This window comes from Python bivittatus, unplaced genomic scaffold, assembly GCF_059951505.1.
Source record: "Python bivittatus isolate LINGU-HERP-01145 unplaced genomic scaffold, Pbiv_v1 ctg000390_np1212, whole genome shotgun sequence".
NCBI lineage: Eukaryota > Metazoa > Chordata > Lepidosauria > Squamata > Pythonidae > Python > Python bivittatus.
This window is the reverse complement of record NW_028277070.1, coordinates 1,434,404-1,457,190: the sequence shown is the minus strand read 5'-3', so window position 1 is coordinate 1,457,190 and position 22,787 is coordinate 1,434,404. Positions and strand designations below refer to the sequence as shown.

At 53.2% G+C, this 22,787-nt stretch overlaps 2 protein-coding genes across 9 annotated transcripts in view; one reads left to right on the top strand and one right to left on the bottom strand.

Moving 5' to 3' along the window:
* The window catches only part of PATZ1 (POZ/BTB and AT hook containing zinc finger 1), a 28,896-nt gene extending 19,858 nt beyond the window's left edge, over positions 1-9,038 (bottom strand). For all 8 annotated transcript variants that reach the window (XM_007443699.3, XM_088143764.1, XM_088143766.1 and 5 more), the window contains exons 1-2: positions 7,471-9,038; positions 2,486-2,549 (exon numbers count right to left, since the gene is read on the bottom strand). In XM_007443699.3, the coding sequence (XP_007443761.2) occupies positions 2,486-2,549; positions 7,471-8,822 (1,416 nt within the window). In that variant the 5' untranslated portion in view covers positions 8,823-9,038. The remainder of the gene's footprint in view (positions 1-2,485; positions 2,550-7,470) is intronic.
* Positions 9,039-12,266: 3,228 nt separating this feature from the next.
* On the top strand, positions 12,267-21,622 carry DRG1 (developmentally regulated GTP binding protein 1). The gene is made up of 9 exons (XM_088143772.1): positions 12,267-12,408; positions 13,090-13,213; positions 13,981-14,156; positions 17,155-17,224; positions 17,543-17,712; positions 18,128-18,258; positions 18,711-18,878; positions 19,461-19,583; positions 21,137-21,622. The coding sequence occupies exons 1-9, from the start codon at positions 12,367-12,369 to the stop codon at positions 21,234-21,236; spliced, it is 1,104 nt and encodes a 367-aa protein (XP_087999898.1). The 5' UTR covers positions 12,267-12,366; the 3' UTR covers positions 21,237-21,622.
* Positions 21,623-22,787: the final 1,165 nt, after the last annotated feature.

Below are 22,787 nucleotides of genomic sequence, written 5' to 3'. Positions count from 1 at the left end.
TTTTGACACCCTCCCCAACACCCTGGGTGGGAGGAAAAGGGTGTCTGGCAAGGAGAGTTTGCCCCTTGCTCATCAGCTGGGAACAGCCAAGAGGTAAGGGTTCCTTGAGTCAGAAGGGCCCCTCCCTGCCTAAAGGGGGCAGTAAGAACATGGCTAGAGAAAACTTCTTTTGACTTGGAGAATACCATGGCTGATCTCAAACGTCCCATTTCTGGCTAAGTGACTGAGAGAGTAGGCCTTACAGCGTCAGGGGCACCTGGAGGCGCTGGGTCCAGCATACGCAGCTGCCATGTCAGGTGACCTGTGCTGGGATCTGGATGGCAGACTTCAGGCCTACTTGTTCCTGGACCTCCCAAGATTTTCAGTCCCACCAAGCATGGTACCCTTCTCAACCCCCTGGCAGTCTTGAGATCGGGGTCACTGTTTTACAATGAGCCCGTCTCTCCTGTTGGATTATGATACCCCCCTCCCCGAAATTGGGGCCCAGGTTTGCTCTGTGATGCCCCACAAGGTCACCATCTTGTTCCCAGCACTCCTAAACATCTACATGAGACCACTGGGGCACTGAGGTTGGGTGCCGTCTGAATGCTGGTGAGACCCGGCTGTGATACTCTTTCCCCTCCATCTGAAAGGAAGCAGCTGATTCTCTTGACTCCGCCCAAGTCTGGCAGGGCTGGACAAGGAAAACAAACTGAGGTTAAGTCCAGATAAGTTGGAGATACCCCCTTGAAAGAGCAGATCTGCATCAGGGGACCCCTTGGCTGCCTCCGAATTTGCAGCTGATGATGATGGCAAGGAGTGGGTTTGCAGAGTTATGTCTAATGCACTGGCTGTGACCACTGGTAAAATGAGCAATGCCTAGAAAGAGAACATACCCAAACGAGGCTGCCCTGAAAAACAACTGAACCTGGCTCTGGCCCCCGAATGAGGCAAGGTGATCAGGGCCTCCAGCGGTCTTCCTCTGCCATCCAACCCAACCTGTGCCAGCTGCAGCATCTTTCAAGGCTGTGTTGTGGGTCAAACACCATTCCTGAACAAGCCCACTGCCCTTTCGGGTGGAGAGCCTGGCTGTGGACGTTCGCCTCTTCCACCCAGTAAAAATCTGCAGAGCCTCCCCATGACAATTTCCTCCCAAAAGAAACCCGCTAACATTTAGCGTAGTTAATCTTCCTGGAGCCAAATTAAAGGAATTTATCTTTTTCTATTTGCAGGGCTGCTTGGGGGGTATTTCCTGTCTGCTCTCCTGGGCAGCTGAACAGCCCTTAGACCACGGTGGTTCCAGAAGACTGACTGAGGCTGCGACATCAGATGGCTACCACCCATTTCTAAGAGAGCGTGCTGGGAACCCCACAGCAGCTTGAAACAATTCCCCATTTTCTAACTTTTCTCAGTTTGGACCTCTTTGAGACCCTCAAACCTGCAGCTAGCAGTCCTCCCTGTCTTGGCTTGATATCATATCTACTATTATTAATTCTACTGATAAATCCCAGAACGAAACCCAGGTTCAGAGAATGCTTAGTCTCTTTTAATCCCAGTTCATTTCCACCAGAGTTCTGGGGCTCAACCAGCCTTCCCTCCCCCAGTGCCCAGCAGAAGGGTGGCCTTCACTTCCCAAATTTCCAGCAACAGTAATGGTGGGGTGTTCTGGGAGCTGAAGCCCACCCTCCTGAGAGCATCCAGGGTGGGGAAAGCCAAACATGACATGGGGGAGAGGAAATAAAGGCGGGGGGAGGGGGTTGCACACACATGGGAAAGAGAAAGAAGGACCCAGCAGCTGCAATGAAACCCTGGGGTATCCTGACAGCTGGACAAGACTTTCGACATTTGTAAATGCTTTGGTTTTCGTGCAAAGGGGAAGAGAGGTTTTCCCCCCCAAATCCTATTAAATCAAAAGAACAACAAAAGCTCTATTTTCAGCATTAACTACACAAGGATTAACTCAGTGCTCTTAAAATTCAACTGCAAACATTTAGGCAACTGGAAGGAAAACTCCACCCAGGCTTTGCTTGCTCCAGCTGTGCTTCAGCCAGAAGAAGCCTTGAGAGAAAGCAGGAAAGCAGCAACCAGTCCCCAACGTGATGCTCTGACGGCTGCTCAGGCAGGGAGGGGACATCCAGGAGATGGCATTCCGGGGTTAGCTAGAACTGCCCCCAAACTATGCAAAATATGGTCAGCCATGACCATGCAAAATATGGTCAGCCAGCGCCTGGTGGACAGGCAGGAGAGGAAAAGGAGCGGGGAACCCCAGGGTCTAACTGGGAGAAGCCAGGCTGTAAAGAAAGGGATCCAAGGCTGGGGAGCAGGAAGGGTCTTCCAGGAAGGATGGGGCTGGAGATGCCAAAGACGGCATCAGGAAGAGGACAACGGGTCCAGCAGCCTCTGGACTCTACTGCAGAGAACGGCCACCCCAGGGCTCCACCTTCATTGCAAGCATGGGCTTTGCTTTATTATTATTACCACACCCACCCCATCCCAGGGTACCTACCTGACATTTGTGAGGTCTCTCCGAGGTGTGCACCTGCTTGATGTGCCCATTCAGGTGGTCAGGCCTTGAAAAGAAAAACAGGTACAGACATAACTAAGTCTGCAAGGGTGTTCCTCGGACACAAAGTTCAACCACCACACTCTGGTCGAGGTCTCTCCAGAAGGGAGGGAGGGAGGGAGGGGCAGCCACATTTACACACAGACCCTGCCCGCCCCCCAATCTCCTGAAGTACAAGGAGGCGATCATGCTGCGAGTGAACACCAACTGCGTAGGCTTCCAAGGATACCAGTGGCCTCCAGACGGGGCTGCAGCCAGAAATGGTCCTTTTGTTCTAGAGGAGACCTCCGGGGCCAGCTCAGCTGGGCCTGTGTGTCCAAAGACCAACTTCAAAATCTAATGGTCCAGACTTAGGTACCTGAAAGGGCTCTGGTTCCCTCGATATCCAGAAATCCCAGAAAGGAGAGCCTTACGCACAAGACCCACCTGCTTTCTGCCTGGTTTCGCTCTCATCGTAGGCAGGCCAGGAGCCACGGTGGCTGGGAGTCAGCCCTCCCTATAACCTGCCCAGACCGGGAGCAGTGGTGCAGTGGGGCCTCTCGGCTGAATTTTTGCAGCAAGGCAGGCTTCAGTCCCCCCAGCTCCTAACAGCTCCATATTAGAACCCCTTTTCTAAATGTTCTTTTTATATCACATACTTCTAAGAACTGCAAGGATCCCACCACCTTCAGAGAGGCATCTCCCCTTCTCTCTCTCCCCCCAAGTTTCTTTCTCAGCATCTTAAAAACAATGCAAATGGTTGCTATTTTTTGAAACCAGCTCACATGCAAGCTTACGCACGTATTATCAACTTAAGATTTAGTGACATTCCTCTGTATGTTCAAGCATCAGTTGGTGCCTTGAAGGATTTTAAAATATATCTCTATAATTATTGTTTAACATTTAAAATCTTCCGCAAGCTGTCTTGAGTGCCATTGCTCTGAATGAGCATTCATGCAACTCAGCAGGGAATCTGTTGCAGCCCACTGCAGAAGCCATGAGATTCATTAGGGTCTGGAGGAGAAAAATGCCTGGAACCTCCCAAAATTCTGGGTCAAAAGGCAGGATAAAATTGTGGAATTCTTTGGAATGGTTCCATTTAGATAAACAGCATGGGAGACTGTTGTGTGGCCTGGCGAGTTACTCGGTGAACGAGCAAGACTGCTATGGGACGCACGCTTGCAAGGCGATTTGCTGGCTAGAGAAGCCAGGCCATGGCCTTCTGCTGGACTCTGACCGCTGAGTTCACCCATCAATATCAACTGGACACGCTACCAGGGAAGCGTGCATAAGACTGCCACCTGAATAGACAATTTAGTGTTTGGAGAACCCATTCAGTAGGCAATGCAACCGCAGACAAGCTTCTTTTTCAAGCATCACCAAAGGAGTTGGAACAAGGGGAGTCTTCCCTCCCTGCCTGCCCCCGGTGGGAAGAAAGCCTGGCATTGTCTGAAACCCAGAAGTTGCTTGGAAACTAGATGATCCTCCCCGGCATTTCTGTCCTCAGCCATCTGCGCACAGCTCAGTGGAACTCACCCACAGAAGGTAGACCACAGGCCTACCATAGTTCAGTTGAGGGAGCAAGGGCAGGTGGGCTCTGGCCACCAGACCGGAGAGGCCTGTTTGGCCCTTCTAGGAGCCATTCCGAGCTCCGCAACCAAGCACGTCCTCCTTTCATGCACCAGCACAGCCCTAGAAACCGCCTTTGGGAAGCTCTCGATCAGAAAACGCGCAGGCTGAACACGATCCTAGGAAAACCAGGGATGGCTGGGGGAGCATGGACTGGACTGCACCCACTGAGCCCAAGACCGATAGCCACAAAGAGCAGTTTTCATCTATTAGGACTGATAAAATTTCACACAACAATCATCTCTATGTAGCGTTTGGGATCCTTCTCGCACCGTGCAATTTTAGATGTTAGATTCAAAGGAAAATCTCTCTCTGTCCAGTGGAAGCTTATTCTCTTGTAACTTGTTGGGACCAACATGATAAAACCTGACAGTTCAGCAGCAGGTTATCCCTTTCTGCAGGGAGACGGAGCTTCACACCACCCATGGGAAGAACTTGGAAATGGCGAAACACTTTTGAGTTTGTTAAGGAAATCCTCAAGGATCTCACTTGTTTGCTGCTTCTTAAATCACACCCCATGGTTCAAAGCTGGTGAAGACGTCTCTCCTTCTCTGCGAGTCTGGGCTGCAAGACTCAGCCAGAAGACCCTTCAACGCTTTTCTGCATGCAAGAAAGGGCAGATTTTGTGCAAAACCACAAGGCCCAAAATTCATTGATCTTGAGAAGGTTGCTGTGACTCACAAGGAGGCCTTGCTCTTGTTCTGCTTCACTGTGTTGCCTCCCCCGCCCCCAGCTGAGCTTCATTCCCAAATGCCAATATATCTAAAAGATTGCCATAAAAGTGTCCCCCACACAGTGAGCTTTTCAGGTGCTGTGTGCCATCACGCAAGATCACGCATGGGCACCACAGAATAAAATCCAAATTAAAGGCAGGAATCTCACCCTCGAGATCTCAGGTGGTCTCATGCAGGAAGCCCCAAATCCTTTGGCATTCTCACCTGAGGCCTTGATAATATCATGCAAAATATGGAAAGCTCAAGAAATGTGGGGACCTCATGAGATTCCATCCACTTCTAATAAAAAAGCAGCATGGCTGGAATTGTGCAGGATCTTCTGAACTGCTATGGGCACCGCAGCTGAGCTGCTGAACCCTGCCTGATGTCAACAACCCCCGTGCCTTCCTTCTAAAGACAGCAACCCTCAACCCACTTACCTGGAAGGAAGCCCTGCTAAACTCAGTGGAACTTACTTTCATCTACAGGACTGCCCCTAAGGGGGCTTGTGCAAGAGCCCTTCCCGCTTGTGGGCATCCGAACAGCCTAGAAAGATTCCCCTTCTTCAGAGAGCTGTAAAGATGCCAGGCCACGAGGCACAAGGCTGCTCCCATCTCAGTTCTCCACGCAGAGGGCGACTCAAGAGCAGACCACGTGCTTCACCCAATGAAGGCGCCAGGCGAAGCGCCCTGCCACCAGGCTCTTGGGAATGCCACTGCCACATCTGAGAAGAGCAGGCCCATTGGACTGAGGTGGCCAAATCCTGGCTCACCAGAGGTGGCTCCTGATGCTCATTCGGTCAAAGGAAGGGAAGAGTGACCATTAGCTCCGCAGAGGCCATGGGACTGCCAGGAGAGGAAGAAGATGTCCAGCTCTGTGGCTGCTCTGTCACGAAGGGCGTGTCTGGGAGGAGATGCCACTCAGGCGGAGGCAGGAGGGGGTGCCGGTCCCTGTCTGAAACGCTGAGGACTCTTCAGAAAGGGGAGCCTTGCATGTGCGGGTCACAGGGTGCCCCAGTTGCCATCTTTCCTTGAGCTCCTCTGTGCCAACGCAGATCAGGCATGCCAGAAGGAAAAATAGCTGCTGGGCCACCTGGAAAAGGTTCCTAAGGCCGCCGGCTGCCAAGCAGGGCTTTGGCATGGTTTCTGACCGCCTGGTCCTAGGCAGATGCGCGCAAAACTCTTGCCAGGCTCAACGAGGCTCATTTATTCCTAAGGGGGCGGGTTCTGAATGGGTGGCTTAGCTGCCCTGCCTGGACAGGATGGCACTCAAGTATTGAAGCTCAGATCAAGCATGAAAGTAGGTTAATTAAAGTGGGTTCCCACAGCCATATTTCTCTCAGATCCACTATGACCCGGATTTGGCAAAAGATCTCGCAAGAGGCACCCCCTAACTTGTCAGCGGTCCTTCCACCAACCCCACTGACTCAGGGCTATCTGGGAACAAGGCAAGGGGTCTGATTTGACCTGGTGCCCGCCCCTCACACAGGAGTGCAAGAGAGTCGCACTAAATCATGATTGGCTGACTGCATAACAAGACACGAAGCCAAGCCCCAAATCTGTTTTGGCTCAGCCTGCAGCGTGAACTCGGCCACAGTGAATTTCTCCCTTCGGACACTAGCCAAAGTCAGTCCTGCAAACCTGCCCCGCAGGCTGCTCGTCTTGCCCAAGCCGGTCCCAGTCTGGGTCTGCTCTCGTAATCTCAAAAGGGTTGAGTCCTAAAGCTGAGACAGTGGAAGGACAAGCACGGGAATGTTCCAAGTCTGCAAGCAGTAACTGAAAGCAGGATCTCCTCTGCAAAAATATTACTGATCCCACTGGCAGAGTAATCTGGATCTATACCTCTACTCAGGAGAAACAGTTGGAAAATGTGACATCCAAGCCACTGTTTCCAAAAACCCTATCAGACCATAACAGCACACTTAGAAAAAGGAATATAGAAAGAAGGGAGCCCTTTTTTTGGGGGGGGGAGGCGATAACAATCAAGCCATCCTCTTTTTCCCACTGGACAGGTGCCGTGAAATCCTGAAGAAGGCTTCTCGTACTCTTTAGGCCACAGCCCTTAAGCTCAGGAACCGTTTGAGGGAAAGCGCAAAGGACAGAGTTATCAAAGGGGTTTGGACAGAAGCCAAAAGTGGGCAGAGTTTTGGATGCAACCCTAAAAAGGGGCCTGAAAGTCTCTCCCCAGAAGCTGAATCCAAAGCATCTTTGAGAAATCAACTCTGCAGGCCTAGTTGTCAGGACACAGCACCACGTGCCACAAAAACGGCACAGCGGATGCAAGCCAGAGGGCCAGAGCACGGCCGCCCCCTGCGCGTCTGGATGGCTTCACCCATCGCCGAAGAGCTGGGAGGGGATGTCACCCGATTGCTGCTGGGGGAAGAGCCATCCCGCCCAGAGTGCCCTAGCAAGGGGACTGCTGTGGGAGGGGGTGGGCTGGGAGCCAACGCCACTGGCAACCGCTGCTGCCTGCCTGCCTGCCTGCCTGCCTGAACTGGTGCCTCGGGGCAGGCTGGGGCTGTCGCTGCCCCAAGGCGCCCAGAGGGAGCCAGGGTGGGCAGCCTTTGGAATTCAGCATCTCTGAACCCAGCAGCGCTTCCTCTCTTACCTAGAGAAACCTTTTCCACAGCTCTGGCAAATGTAAGGCTTCCCCACCGAACCGTCATGGGAGCGAACGTGGTAAGACATTCGGTCTTTCCTCTTGAAGCGCAGCCCGCACACGGGGCACGAATACGGCTTCTCGCCAGAATGCGACAGCTTGTGCCGGTTCAGGTGGTAAACATCCCGAAAGATCTTCCCGCAGATCTCGCAAGCCACCTGCTTCCTTGTCCGGCTCCTCTTTCGGGGCGCCTCGGGGTCGTCCAGGCCTGGCATCCCATTCTCACTGAGCCTCGGGGGCGGGAGATCAATGTACCCCAATTGCAAGCTGGTCACCCCGTGCTGAGCTTCGTGCTGCCGGAGGCGGTTGGCATCCGTGAAGACTTTCCCACAGAGCCCGCACGGCAGGATTCCGGCATCCCTCAACCCCCCCGGGGCACTGAACATCACCGAGTCCAAAAGGTTGGCCTTCCGGGGCCGCCCCCTCCCCCGCTTGCTGTTCAGCGAGGGGCCGGCGGCGCCCACATTCTGGAAGGGCGATGCCAGCAAGGGGGGCGAGAGGGGCCCCGCCACCATGGGCAGGCGGTCCACCCCCTGCAGCACGGGCAGCGAGGCCTGGGCGGCGGCGGCGGAGAGCACGGCTCGCGCAGCCTCGTCCTCGGGCATGCCGGCAATCCCGTTGCCGTTGGGCGCCAGGCCAGCGCCGTTGGTCATGTCCAGCGGGAAGCCGAGGTCGGCGGTGGCGGTGGCGGCGGCGGCGCCCGGGCGGAAGAGCATGACGTCCGGGCGGGCGGCGGGGGGCACCAGGATCTGCACGTTGGACTGCTTGATGACCTCCTGGCAGATGTCGATGACGGAGCGCATGAGCAGGAACTTGGCGGCCGTCATGAGCTCCGGGAAGCTCTCCAGGCGCACCACGATGCGCGAGGTGTAGGCGAAGTCCAGGATGTCCCCGAAGACCTTGGAGCTGATGGTGTGCATCTCCAGCTCGCGCGCCCCGCCGCCGCCGCCGCCGCCCGGGCCGCCCGGGCCGCCGCCCCCCGCCTCGCCGGCGCCCCCCTCCGGCGCCCCGGCCGCGCCGCCCTCGCCGCCGCCGCCGCCCAGCCCCTGCGCGCTGAAGACCGACTCGAAGTACTCGCTGCAGGCGGCCAGCACGGCCCGGTGCGCCGGGAAGCTCTCGTCGCCCACGCGCAGCAGCACGTCGCAGAAGCGCCCGCCGTTCTTGCGCTGCTGGTTCAGGCTGTGCAGCAGGTCGGCGCTGTGGCGGCTCACCTGGTAGGTGTAGCAGCTGGGCGGGGACGCGCCGCACGGGTTGCTGGCGGCGGCGGCGGCGGCGGCGGCCGCCTCGCTCACCCGCTCCATCGGGGCGGCCGAGGCGCCGCCGCGCTTACCTGCCTGCTGTGCCCGGCGGCGGCCGGCAGGAGGCGCGCGCCCGCTCCCCCGTCGAGGGGCCGCGGCGCGCGCCCGTCAGGGAGGCCGCCGCGCGCCGCCCGCGCCCTCCAGCAGCCCCGGCCCGGCGGGGAGCGCGCGCCCGCCCGCCCGCCCGCGAGGCCGGCGGCGCGGCGGGGGCGCCCGCGAGGAACAAAGGCCGGCCGCCGCCGCCGCCGCCGCAGCAGCAGCAGAGGGCGCGGGGGGCGCCGCCAGCAGGCCCCGCCGGGCGGCTTCTCCACGGGTCCGGGCGGCCGCGGCGAGGCGAGGCGCGGCGGCGGCGGCGGGCGGAGGCCTCGGCGAGTCGCTCTTCTCCGCCGTCGGCGCGGGGGTGCGGCGCGGGGGGGTCGCTCCCTCCCTCCCTGGGTGTGCGTGCGTGCGTGCGAGTGTGTGTGTGTTTGCAGCGGAGGAAAGATGGCAGCGGCTGCACTTCCTCTTGCACTTTCACCCCTGGGGGGGAGGAAGGGGAGGGGGGGCCGTCCCCCACCCACCCCACCCGCCCCCCCGCCGCGAGAGCGGCCGGCCGCCGCTCCGGGGTCGCCGCGGGGCCGCCCCTCGCCGCCGCCCGCCCCGCGCCCCGCCGGTGGCCGCCCCCCGCGCCGCCGCCGCCCCTCCGGCCGCCGCGGCGCTGCCCCCTCCCCCGCTTCCTGCCCCCTCCCCCGCGCTCCCCTCCCCGCGGCTCCGCCAATGCGAGCGCGGCCGCGGGCGCCGCGCCCCCCCGCCTGGGGCTCCTGCCGCTGCGCCCCCGCCCCGGCCGCCCGGTGCCGCGCGGCCTCCTGGCGGCCCCCCCGGCCCGGCCCGGCCCGGCCCGGGCGAGCAGAAGCGCCCCCTCCCGCGGCGCCAGGGGACCGCGGCCCCTCCGCGGCCCCCGCTCCCGCTGCGAGCCTTCCGCGTCCGCGCCGCTGCCCCGAGGGCCCCCTGGCCGGGCCCCTCGGGCCCCGCTAGACCCGGGCCGGGCTTTGTGGCCCTGGCGTTCCCGGGCCGCCAGACTTGGTTCGGGTTTAGAGGCGGCGCGTGGAACAGCTCTGAAAGGGAAGGACGAAACAGGGAGGGCTGGGGGCCCTTCGCTTTCCCCGCATGGCTCCCGGTGGCCGCGGCTTTCCTTCCGCCCTCTTCCAGGGCAGTGTGGTCCTCCTGAAGCATCTGTTGCCATGGCGGCAGCATCCGCACTTCCAGCCTCTCGAGAGGAGAGGCAGCCCCAAAGGCTCACGGGGAGCCCGGCGGCTGCCCTTGGCCGCCCGGCCCGGCCCCTTGCTCGGCAGGGTGCTTGCCCGGCTCCGGGCCTGGGCCTGGGCCTGCCAGCCGCAGTCTCCCGTGGGGAAACCGGCCCCAGCGTGGATGGTCCCGTATCGCTGGGCACCACCTGTGGCTCTCAAGTATCGGGGGGGGGGCATTTCTTTGAAGGTCCCTATGAAAATCATGAAATGAGAGCCGGCCAGCTGCGATGCATGGGCAAACTTGGGAAATCAAAGTGGCGCCAGCCCCACTGATGCTGTGTGGGGAGGGGGGCTGGTTTGCTTTCTCCCCCCCCAGTCAGGTGAGCTGGGGGCTCTCTGTGGGCACCCAGTCAGGCTGCTTTCAGGTGACTGGTCATGCCCCCAGGACTGCCGCTCTGACATCGGTGAGCTGTTCTATGGAGCGCCCCCCCAGTTCCAAAGACTCCCCTCAGCCCCAAAGGGTTGCCTTCCTGTCCTGGTGTTATCCCTGCACCGGCAGAAGAAAGTGCCCCGACGTGCCAAGGGGAGCCACGGGGCAGCAGACTCTCCCGGGCAGGGTGCTAATGCCTGTGCAAGGGGGCTCCTGGGCAGCCTCCCTTGGTTCACAGGCCTTTTGACCACACAACACACTAAACGTTCCTGTGCCTCACTGCCCGCGCTTGGGCATTAGTTCGTCGCTTAAGGTGTTCAGGGAAACGAGGTTAGCGGTACGCAAATGTAGTTTGGCTGAGTTTTGCATCACTTTAAGGCAGAAAGTGATTTATTGCTTGTTGTGTGAACACTCCCACGATCGTTTATTAACCACGGTTTATAAAGTGTGTGTGGCACATCTGGAGAGGGATGTGGGTGCGATTTCCTATTAAAAAGTTAAAAAGTTTTTTGGAAATAGTTGTTTATTTTGCTTTCTGTTTTATTTATTGTATGCCACCCGGAATTGCTGTGTTCCACCTAGATTTTTTAAACAAATAAATCCCAAGTGATGTTCTAGCAGCATAAATTCAGTGTCATCTCAGCAATGCGTACTCTGCCGATGGAGGACATACTTCAGGATAGAAGTTGCCATCCCCCCATTCCTGGCTGGATTACCTGAATTAGGGGGTTGGATCTGGAAACCCAAGACACCTGGATCCCGAACTGGGACTTTTCCCAAGAACTGACCAGTCAAATGGCATCCAAAGTAGCTGGGAAGCTGAAAACGGCCTTTTCCATTTTTCCTCCTGAATTGTAGGCTTATTTATGTTCTCTGCGCGGTGTATTGAGTGCCTATTTAGGTAGGATTTAAACGGAATTAGCATTACAAAGCTTACAAAGATTCTCAGTCATCCACGTGGAATTGTCTGGAGGTCGACTGGACTTCTTTTCCTCTTGGGTAGAGACGTTCCGCTACTTCAGTCTGAAGAAGCTGCTCGGACAAGCAGCGAACCGTCTCTAACCAAGAAGAAGGGAAGAGGCCCGGTCGCGGGGCTCCGCCTGCAGACCCTGCAGCGCGGCTGGCTCGCGGCGGGCGACAAACAGCGCCGCGCACCCGCTCGAGGGCCGCCGCCGCCGCCGCCGGGACGCGGGCTCGGCTGCGGCCCTCCCCTCCCCGGGGCCCGAGCCCGGGAGGGCCGCAAAGCCCGGCCGCGGGAAGGCCAGCCCCGCCTCGACTCGACTCGGACGGCCCGCCGGTGCCCGGGCAGCGCGCCCCTCCTCGGGCCTCGCGCCACTCACGAGGTCGGCGGCTGCGCTCCGCCGCGAGGCTGAGCGGGGGTCAGCCGCCCCCCAGCCCGCCTGCCGCGGAAGGAGCGGCCGCCTGGCGCCCCGTGCTTGGCCGCGCGGGAACGGAGGCCGACGTCTCCAGGGCACCGGGCGGCCTCCCTCGCCGCCGTGGCGGGCGCAGGGCCAGTCCGCCCGAAAGCCGCGCTCCCCTTCGCGGGGGGGCGGGGGCGCCCTGCCCCATTTTCCGCTGGGGAAGGGGACCGAGCGCCCCCCCCCCGCGGAGCCAGGGGGCGCCCTTAAGCAGCGGAGGAGGAAGGCGCTGGGCGGCCGTGTCCCGCTCTGGCCTCCACGCTCTATCGTACCTTCCCGCCCTGCGTCATGGGGGGAGCGCGGAGTAGCCGCGCGCGAGCCAGGCGGGTCAATTCTCGTTCTCTTCTACTCCGCCCCCCGCAGGGCTTTTGTCGGAGGTCGCGCGAGAGTTGCCTCGTGCGCATGCGCGGCTGCAGCCCGAGGGGAGCGAGCCGTGAGGAGGGGGGAACGCCGCCGCCGCCGCCGCCGCCGCCATGAGTACGACGTTGGCCAAGATCGCCGAGATCGAGGCGGAGGTAAGGGAGGACCGAGGGGCTGCTTGCGTCTACCGGGAGGGGGTGAGGAAGCCGTGACGTTACGGTGGAACCTTCCGCACAGTGGCAGTCTACCTCCCCGATGCCTCAGCTCTTCTGGGAGGAGCCGCGGTGCCGAGTCTCCCCGGGGCGCCTTTGGGCTTGTGAGCAGCCGGGTGCGGAGGATGCGCCGGGCCCGGGGCTGCCCGGGATTCCCTGCTCCGGTTCTCGCGGGGGAGCCACAAAGGCGGTTCCCGCCACTAGATTTCTGTGCCCCCCTTTACGGTCAGCTGAAGGCAGCGGAGATGCCCGGGACTGCTGCTTCCGCTTGTCCCCACAGCAGCCCCGTCGCCCGGCCGGCTCCCCTGCCCGGGGGCGGCCGGGGGTTCCCTCTCCTGGCCCCTTGCTAGCCGGGAGGCCCAGCCGCCCCGCCGCGGCCCGTCCCAGCTCTGGGCTCGTCGTCCTCCGGAACGTCGCGGGGAATGGCGGTGCTGGGGGCCGGGCCGGGCCGGGCCTGGTTGGGGCCGCGCGCTGCCTGAAAGGGGGCCGTGGGGGGCGGCGGGCGTTGAGGGGCGTGAGGGGCGCAGACCCTCCTGCGCCGCCTCTCCGCCGGTCTACGCGGAGGCAGCCTGGCTGTCCGAGGGACGAGGCCGGCCGGCCCTGATCGCCCCTTCCCCCCTCCAGATGGCTCGCACGCAAAAGAATAAGGCCACGGCCCACCACCTGGGGCTGCTGAAGGCCCGCCTGGCCAAGCTGCGGCGGGAGCTGATTACACCGAAAGGAGGCGGCGGGAGCGGGCCCGGAGAAGGTGCGTGTGCCTTTCGCGGGGACGAGGAGGAGACGGGCGTGTTTTGCCCGGGTGGGAGTACAGCTTCGGAGCCCCTGTCTGTCACCAGTGCAGGATCAGCAACGTGGCGCTTGTGCGGCCCCAACAGTAGTGGGAGTAGAAAGCAAACCAAGTTTTGTGGGGTGGGCTGCCCGTCTTCCTGACAGTCCCAAGTGTCAGTCTTGCCCCTTCCTCCTGCTCTTTGTGCCTTTTTGCCAGCAGAGACTAAACCAAAATGGGTTGGTGGTCTGTCTATTGGCATGGGTCTCTGTGGAGCAGCCAATTCTCTTCCTTTTAATTTGAATATGTCAAAAAGCCCTTTTGTCCACATGTAAACACATTCAGGTTTGGATACATCATGCCCACACGATTTTGTCAACTGAAGTGTGAAAAGATTGCCAGCCTTATTATACTAGTATGAATTGTAATAAATTATATAAAATGCACGAGTATGTTCCTGTCACTTTATTTAAAAAACTTATTGAAAGGTGCAGAATTTTAAATTAGTTGGGTATTATATTTCTCTTCTTGCTTCAGCAGCTTAGCACCAGGCTGTCATTTGGGGATAGATTTGAGGGGTGGGCACCCAACATGCTGGAGGGGAGGGACAGCTGGGAGTTAGCTTACCTTTCTCTTGCCCAAGATGATCCCCAGGTGACACAAACTAAGATGAATTTCTCTGCTTTGACTTTCCTGGCAGAGGCTTTCTGGGGCCTGTCAGTTACTTTGAATTAATGATCACTTTGTAGGTTTTGATGTTGCAAAGACTGGCGATGCCCGAATTGGTTTTGTGGGCTTCCCTTCAGTGGGGAAATCTACTTTGCTGAGCAACCTTGCTGGTGTTTACTCGGAAGTAGCTGCGTATGAGTTCACTACCCTAACCACAGTTCCAGGAGTGATCCGGTACAAGGGAGCCAAAATACAGGTGAGGCCTATGAAGCCAAGGCTTGTGCCTGTACGTACCTCTTATTTCACATAAAAGTGTATGTACGCTTAGTGAGCAAGTCCAGAGCAGGGGGGATGCACATACCGTGAGTATCAAATAGCTTTGAACCTTTGGCCTCCAAAGCTTTCTCTGCTGGTTGACCTGTGGGCAAACCTCTGACAACTCTAGGAGCTCGCTTTGTACGTAAGTCCAACTGTGGCGTATGGCAGGATGGGCAACTTGTAGCTCCCTGGTTTTCATAAATACCAAGCCAACCTTAGCTGATATTTAAAAAAACAAAAGCAAAAACCAAGCATGGTTGACCTGTAGATAGGAAACCATTACAAAATCCCAAGACTGTAGACCAGGGCTGGCTGCGCAGACGGTACCACCAGGAGCAGTTTGGATTCCTTGACAGTGGGATACGCTTCCAAACAGAATTACGAGCAGTAACTCTCAAGGACTGGGAAGAACACAATTGAAAGGTGCCTTTCAGACCTGATCTGGAGGACTTTAAATTGAATCCTGTGGGGGAGGGAGGCCCCCCTTCCCCCAGAAAATAGCATGATCTCTGGGACTACAAGCGGTAGGCAGAATCTGGAGGTACCAATAAGGAGCATGCAAATACTGGAAGGAATAGATCAAGTCACATGACCCATAGGTAGGTTCTCTGTGCAGATTAGAAAACCACTGTGGACGCCCAGGGAGCTTTCCACTGAGCTCTGAATTAAAAAGGATGCTACAGGAAATAGAAGATGGGTGCAATCACCCAGGAGGTATACCAGACAGTAGTGGATACCTGCAGAAAGAAAGAAAGGTTAAAGTGATAAAGGAGTTTACGGCTCTTCTGTCAACAGAAAAGGAAGGGAAATGCAGTGGTCGGTGTACTGCTAAGAGAAGATGGTAAAACAGGAACAGGATTGCATCAGTGCGGTGTACGGTGGTGCTTAAAAGTCCGTGAACCCTTTTGAATTTTCAATATTTCTGATCAATATGACCCAAAACACGATCTGTTCTCCACGCAAATCCCAAAGCTAGATAAGAGAATGCAATTAAACAAATGAATCAACAACATTATACTTGTGTGATGATTTATTGAGGAAAATGATCCAAAGCTACATATTTGTGTGTGGTAGAAGTATGTGAACCCTTGCTTTCAGTAACTGGTGTACCCCCTTGGGCAGCAAGAACTGCAGCTAAACATTTCCAATAACTGTTGATCGAGTTCACAGCAGATCCCCCAACATTTTCCTGTAGAATTTGCTGGTACAATTCAGAATTCATAATTCCATCAATGATGGCAAGCCATCCAGGTCCAGAGGCAGCAAAGCAAACCCAAACCAGGATACTGCCACCACCCTGTTTCACAGGTGGGGCAAGGTTCTTATGGTGGAATGCAGTGTTTGCCTTTCGCCCAATGAAACACTTTCCATTCATGCCAAAAGGTTCTATTTTGCCCTCATCCATCCACAGAACATTCTTCCAATAGCCTTCTGGCTTATCCACATGGTCTTTCACAAACTATAGACAGGCAGCAATGTTCTTTTTGGAGAGTAGTTGCTTTCTCCTTGCAACTCTGCCATGCACACCTTTGTTGTTCAGTGTTCTGATGGTGGTCTCATGAACACTGACATTTGCCAGTGCAAGAGAAGCCTTTATTTCCTTAGACATTATTCTGGGGTTCTTTGAGATCTCCCAGAGTATTACACACCTTGTTCTTGGTGTGATCTTGGTTGGTCATTCACTCCTGGGCAGAGTAACAGTGGTGCTGAATTGCTTCCATTTATACACAATCTGCCTGACAGTGGAGTCCAAACTCTTTGCAAATAATTTTGCAAACTTCTCCAGTCTGGTGAGCATCAACAACTGTTTTTCCAAGGTCCTCAGAAATCTCTTTCTTCAAGCCGTGACACACTTCCACATCCCTGCATTGTAAAGATCAGACTTTGATACTGAATACCCAGAATCCTGTTCTTTAAATAAGGCAGGACCTCCCCCACTCACACCTGGTTATCATCCCATTGATTGAAACACCTGACTCTAATTTCCCCTTCAAATGAACTGATCGTCCCAGAGGTTGACATGCTTTTGCCCCACACACAAATATGTAGCTTTGGATCATTTTCCTCCATAAATCAACGAACAAGTGTAATGTTTTTGACTCATTTCTTTAACTGGGTTCTCTTTATCTAGGTGTAGGACTTGTGTGGAGAACAGGTCACGCTGTAGGTCATATTTATGCAGAAATATTGAAAATTTAAAAGGGTTCACGGACATTTAAGCACCATTGTAGTATAAAGAGCAAAAAAAAAAATTATCGTTCCTCTCTTCTGCAGTGGTCAGGCCTAGAATATTGTGGCCAGTTCTGGACACTGCATTTTATAAAGGACATTGACAAACTGGAGGGTGTCCAGAGGAGAGCAGCCGAGATGAGAGGCCTGGAAAGAACAACTTATGAGGAATGGTTGGAGGTGTTATGTTAATTATTGAGTTAGAAGAATGAATTTAATGGGTATTTGTCCCTTGTTGGGTTTGTTCAGGTACATCTGCCGGATACATCTGCCAAGCTCATTTTTGAAAGCTTCAAGCACTTAGTCTTTTTCATGATATTCCAAAAGGATAGAGGGATCTTTTTCAGATCATAAATCCATCCAAGGTTATTTCCTTTTGACAGTAATGGAGCAGAATAACTTTGGTATCTGCCCCCAGATCACCACAAAGCAAGTAAATAGCTAGGATTTCAACACATTCTTTCATGTTGTTGGCAGTGAGGTTGTGAATTTTGTAGGTTGCTGAGTAGAGTTTGGGAAGCAGTCCTTGGTGGAGAATAAGGCAGTGGGTTCTGACAACAGGCGCCGGGGGGGATTGGTCAGATATTCTGATGGTCAGCACAGCATTATGGAAGTCTCACATGACAAGGGAAAACACCCAGTAAAAGTATTCTATCAGGCTTCTCCACATCTCTAGTTTCTGATTTGTTTTTCCACAAACTTTGCAGCTTCTTGATTTACCAGGAATTATTGAGGGTGCCAAAGATGGGAAAGGCAGAGGTCGCCAGGTCATTGCAGGTAAGTGCTGGTGGTTCAGGGGCAAGAAGGGAGATTAGGATTGGCTGGTGAAGGGAAGAGAAGATACGCTCTTGGTGTGGCTTTTGCTTCTGATCCCAAGAGTTTGGGGAAAGCTTATTTTCATATAAAGTAGACACATGGCTTTTTCTTGCTTCCTTGACTTACATTTGATTAAAAATATGTGTAATTTATTACTCTGGTTTGAGCTAGGAGATTACGTGGATCATGACATTTTTTGTTCAGATTCCAACACTTTACTTTTGGCTTTTTAGAAGAGGCTGACAGAAAATGTTTTCAGGCCCTCCCCTTTCTTCTCAGTTGCCCGAACCTGCAACCTGATCCTGATAGTTCTGGATGTTCTGAAGCCTCTGGGACATAAGAAGATAATTGAGAGTGAGTTGGAGGGCTTCGGGATACGTCTGAACAGCAAACCTCCCAATATCGGTTTCAAGAAAAAGGACAAAGGAGGCATTAACCTCACGGCCACAGTAAGTATTGGTGCGGGCAGGATGTTTCCCGCCTTACTGCACCTGGCAAATCTGTACATGTCTAATTTGTACTCAGAGCCGTTTCTTGGCCTTTCCTTGATGAGAAGCGGGCATTGGTCTTTGGTCAGGACACTTTCGGCAACGGGGTTGGGGTTCTGGGAAGGGCTTGCGAGGATGTGATCTTCCACCCCAGGTTCTAGTCTCCATGGCTTCTATATGGCATCCATACCATCTGGGTGTGCTGTGGCCATCTTCTGTCCTGAGTGGTGAAGCGCCACATCAAAAACTGCCAATTGATTAATTAAACCTTTCCTGCCATATGGCTAAGCTTACAAGCCAGTGTGCTCCGCTCCTGACCCGGTCCCTATTCCAAGTCTACAGTGTTCTTTTAATCATAATTTTTTTGCTTGATCAGTGTCCACAGAGTGAGCTAGATATCGAAACCGTGAAGAGCATCTTGGCAGAGTATAAAATTCACAATGCTGATGTCACCCTGCGGAGCGATGTGACTGCAGATGACCTCATTGACGTGGTTGAAGGAAACAGGTAGTGTTCATGGGCTGATGAACAAGAAAAGGGGCAGTGGAATGTTGGGGGCTTGTCTTCTGTTGCATGGCAGGAAACTGGGGGCATCTTACCCCGTGGCTGCTCTTTGGACAGATACCTTACAGGAACAGCCTGTGCTCCTCATCCACTCCAAGAGCTGTGCTTCTGGCTCTTGTGATCGTTTCCAAGTGCAAGATGTTGCTCCAGGAATGAGTCTCAGGTGCAGGGAAAATTGCGGAGGCCTATCTTTGCTTTCTAGCAGCTGAACAAATGCCAAACCTCGCTACTCGTTAGGACTAGTAAATTGGCTGAATATAACTTACAGGGCAGATTCCTTGCTCTCCCTGCTTTGTTACTGTAACTACCTAGAATCAGAAGCCTTCTCCCCTTCAGGGAGATGGGAAGGACCTCTCTGTCTTTTACATTTTTTGCTCACCTCTTCATCCTTGCAGAGTTTACATCCCATGCATATATGTGTTGAACAAAATTGATCAGATCTCCATTGAGGAACTGGACATCATTTACAAAGTGCCCCATTGTGTTCCAATCTCTGCTCATCACCGGTGGAACTTTGATGACTTGCTGGAGAAAATCTGGGACTACCTCAAACTTGTGAGAATGTAAGTTTTGCTTTGTCAGAGCTCAAAGTGTATTTCATTCCGAGTCCCTTAAAAATGCTCCATAGTGTCAGTTCCTCCTCCCGCTCAACTCAGAAATCTCAACTCTATCTTTTTGATCTTCACTGTTCCTGGTAATTCTCTGATGCCCAGAATTTTGGTAGTTTTTCGGATATGCTGGATTGTAATCAGAAAAATTATGTACATGCTGGAATCATTCAGTTCTGTTCTGTAAAAAGGTAATAGTCCCACCCATGGTATTTTTAGGAATCAATGAATTTTTTCATGAGATGTTGGAGGACATGCTCCAGCACAAAACCCAACATATTTATATATAGAAAACGAGTATGTCATGGAGAAGACCACCTTAAATTCTCTTTCATGGGCACGTAGCTTTTTGTAGGGTGGGAATTATTTCTGGATAGAGGGGCCTGCCTTTCTGTTCCTCCGCCTGTGGAACAGTTTTGGGTTAACCACTGCATTTGTGGTAACGACAGGGTAAAGAAGAGTAATCTTGATTAGAAAGGGGCTTGTCTGAAAGCATGTCTGCTTCATGAAGGTGCGTGTCCTTTTGTTTAATTGCAGCTACACTAAACCCAAAGGGCAACTCCCGGATTATACCTCTCCAGTAGTATTGCCTTACTCTCGGACCACTGTGGAAGATTTCTGCATGAAGATTCATAAAAACCTAATTAAAGACTTTAAATAGTGAGTATGGCCTGCAGACAACCACCTCAGTTCCTTCACGGTTAAATTGACTGGGCTAGAGCTGGGAGCTCCAGCCTGCCGGGGGAGGGGCAGCCAGTGCTTGGGCCCTGCGTCCTGCCCAGAGAGCCTGGGCCATCGGTGAAGGAGGGGGGATCGAAACCAAGCCAGCCACCCAGACGCTTCGTTTAAGCCAAGATATACTTTATCTACAATATTCCCCTAATCTGCGAAGTTGTCTGATTAAAAACAGTAAGGTAAGATTAACGCAGCATGATTTTTCTTAACAAATCCATGCCAACTTGTGGTATCATTTTCAAGGGTTCAGTTGGTTTTCAGTCCAATTCTAGGATCTGCTCTAGAATTCTCTCACACAATGTAAGATTGACTCTGTAATTTGCTGGATCTTACCTTGTTCCTCTTTGAAGATAGGGACAACGTGTACACTTCCGTCAGTTGGTATTGCTTTGTTGTCTGCTACAATTTTGCCGGCTTCTCTGAATGGTTGCTATACCGATTCTTTTATTTTCCTTTTATTTTGAGCTTATCTAAAGAATTTTCAGCATCCTTCTCCACCCTCATCTCATTCTTATAATAATGAGAAAAACTACTTTCCCCATTAGCTTCTCCTGCCAGGAAATTCTCTCTGCCGTTGCTCTGAGGTTATTAGAAGTCATTGTTTTTGAAGTTTTGTCCTCAGTTTAAGTTTTCCTTAACCTTTGTCTTTTGGTTTTTCCTGTGAGCTTACATTTGCTGCAAGTATATGGCAGGTTTTTTTAGGCAGGTACTGATCTTGACTTTGGGGAAAATTTGGTTAGGGATTTCCCATTTAAACATCAAATTCCTGATATTCCCTACAGCTGCTTGCTTGGTGAGTTTGCTCCCTGGCTATCTTCTGTTCCTCAGAACTTGTAAATATTTGTTTGTTTATTTATTAAATTTATATGCTGCCCATCTCCCCCAGAGGGTGACACTGGGCGGCTCACAATTAAAATAAAACCCCAAAACAGTTAAAAATATAAATATCCACATTAATTTAGTTAAAAAGTCGAACTATATAAAAAGATCAGGTTATGTATGTCAGATGGGTGGCCGTACCAGTTCTCTAAATGAAAAGATGGCCTTCTCGTGACCCAGTGGATCCAGATTTGAGTCTTGTCAGCATTTTGCTGTGCATCATCCTGTATCTTCAGATGATCTTTGCTGGTGATTTCAGGTAGATGCTGAAAAGCGTAAGAGAAAGAATTTCAGCACAAGCTCTTGGCATGTCTTGACGCCTCCCTGCCAGATCAGGACGGAAGCAGGGCAAGACAAATCACCAGAAAAAAGAACATCCTGGAGTAACAAGAGTGTTTTAGTCCAGAAACAGCTTGAAGGCAGGCTGAAATGCACACACATACGTTTCGCCCAGCAATGCCTGGCTGTTATTTCAGAAGAACAGGATCAAGGGAATAAACTTAGTAACTGAGTTATAGAGGGTCACGTGGGGAGCCTGATGCAAATCTGCATAAAAAGGAAGATGCTCAACTTTAACTCTGTTTCTTTTTTCCCCCCAGTGCCCTTGTGTGGGGCTCATCTGTCAAGCACAACCCTCAGAAAGTGGGAAAAGATCATACTCTGGAGGATGAAGATGTAATTCAGATAGTGAAGAAATAAAAAAAAAACCCTCTGGCCCATCAGTTGTGACTCCTTTCAAAAAAGACTAGATTATAAAACTTCCCTGGCTTGCCAAATGGTTGCGTGGATGTGAACGCAACTGTGCCAGTTAGCTGGTGGGCTGATTAAAGTCTGTTTCCTGAGGGGGGGAGGGGGGCACCGCAAAGGCCCGGCTTTGTACAGCTGTTTCACCGAGTTCCCATTTTTGCCCTGGGAAGACTCCAGGCAATGGAGCCTTTATGCTGCCAACTTAAATTAGGCTGCTGATAGCAACAAGGATGAAAATGTACAACCCTCCTTTGTTACAGTATGTGGATTTGTATACAAAAGTGGCGGTCCTGTCCTTATTACTGATTGATGTAAATAAAGTCTACGGGCGAAAGCTGGGAGACGACATTCACGTCAAAAGTGCTCAGGTGGTGGTTTGAAATAGGCAGGACTGAAGTTTAATTCTCTGAGTATGTTAAGATTCTGCAAGATTGCAGCTGACATCAAGAAAATTAACTTCACTAAAAACGGGATTTGTAAAGAAAGCACCAAAAGGAAAATCAGTGTTAATATCTTTTTGGAATACAAGGAGTTTACTTCATGGAATTATTAAAGCTGACAGAAAAGGTTTCACTGTCTAGCAGTTCACCAGCGTTGGCTTTCTTACCAATTTTATCCAAACATGAAGGAAAAAACCCCACGAACCTATTTTTAACGTCAGAAACAGACCAAGAGGGATGCGAAAAAGGACTGAAGAGCTGGTATTGCTATTAGCAAGGAGAATGGTAAGAATTTGGCCTTGGTTTAAGTACAGTCAGAGCAGGATATGGCGAAAGAGCACTCGAGGAAGACACAGAGACTGCGGTGGAGATAATGCACAGCTCTCATTTGTCTTCTCTGCAACTGTGGAAGATCAGCAAGTCGTCTGAGCGTTATCTCGATCGATATTTTCAGGAACTCCCAGGAGCTGAGCCAAATAGTGGCGATGGGAGATGAAGTTGGGTCTTGTTGAGAAATTGAAATGAAACAAATAAGTGATCAGTCTTAATCCAGACACTCAGTTCTTTGGAAACAAAGAATAGAAAAAAGGCCCAGAGAAAAATACTTAGAAATCTAAACAGCTAAGACTAACTGTATTTTAAAGTTATGTATTAAACATGTTTTTGTAATCTTTTAAATACAATTTAAAAAACCTACAAGACAGCTAAAAAAGGCTGACCTAATTTCAGGAGGGAGGCTGCTCCTTAAAGTGGGGGCTGTAACTGAAAAGCAGCCTCTCTGGGCCTCAGTCCTTCACCCCACCCTGGACCTCAGAAAGCAGGAAGCTGCAGGTAGTTTCTCTCAAGAAACATGTACTGGATGGGCGATTCCAGCTGGAGAAGACAGTCCTGCAAGTACCCAGGCATCAGGTCATGCAGGACTTTTATGTTGATTTGCGCTTGGAAGCTCCCAGAACTTGTGTCAGGCGCTTGCAGCGGTGTGTGGTCTCCACTGCTGCCTTCTGCCCTTATGGCAATTTCTGAGCATTTGTCCAGGGCAGCCCTCATGGAGCAGCAGGCAACG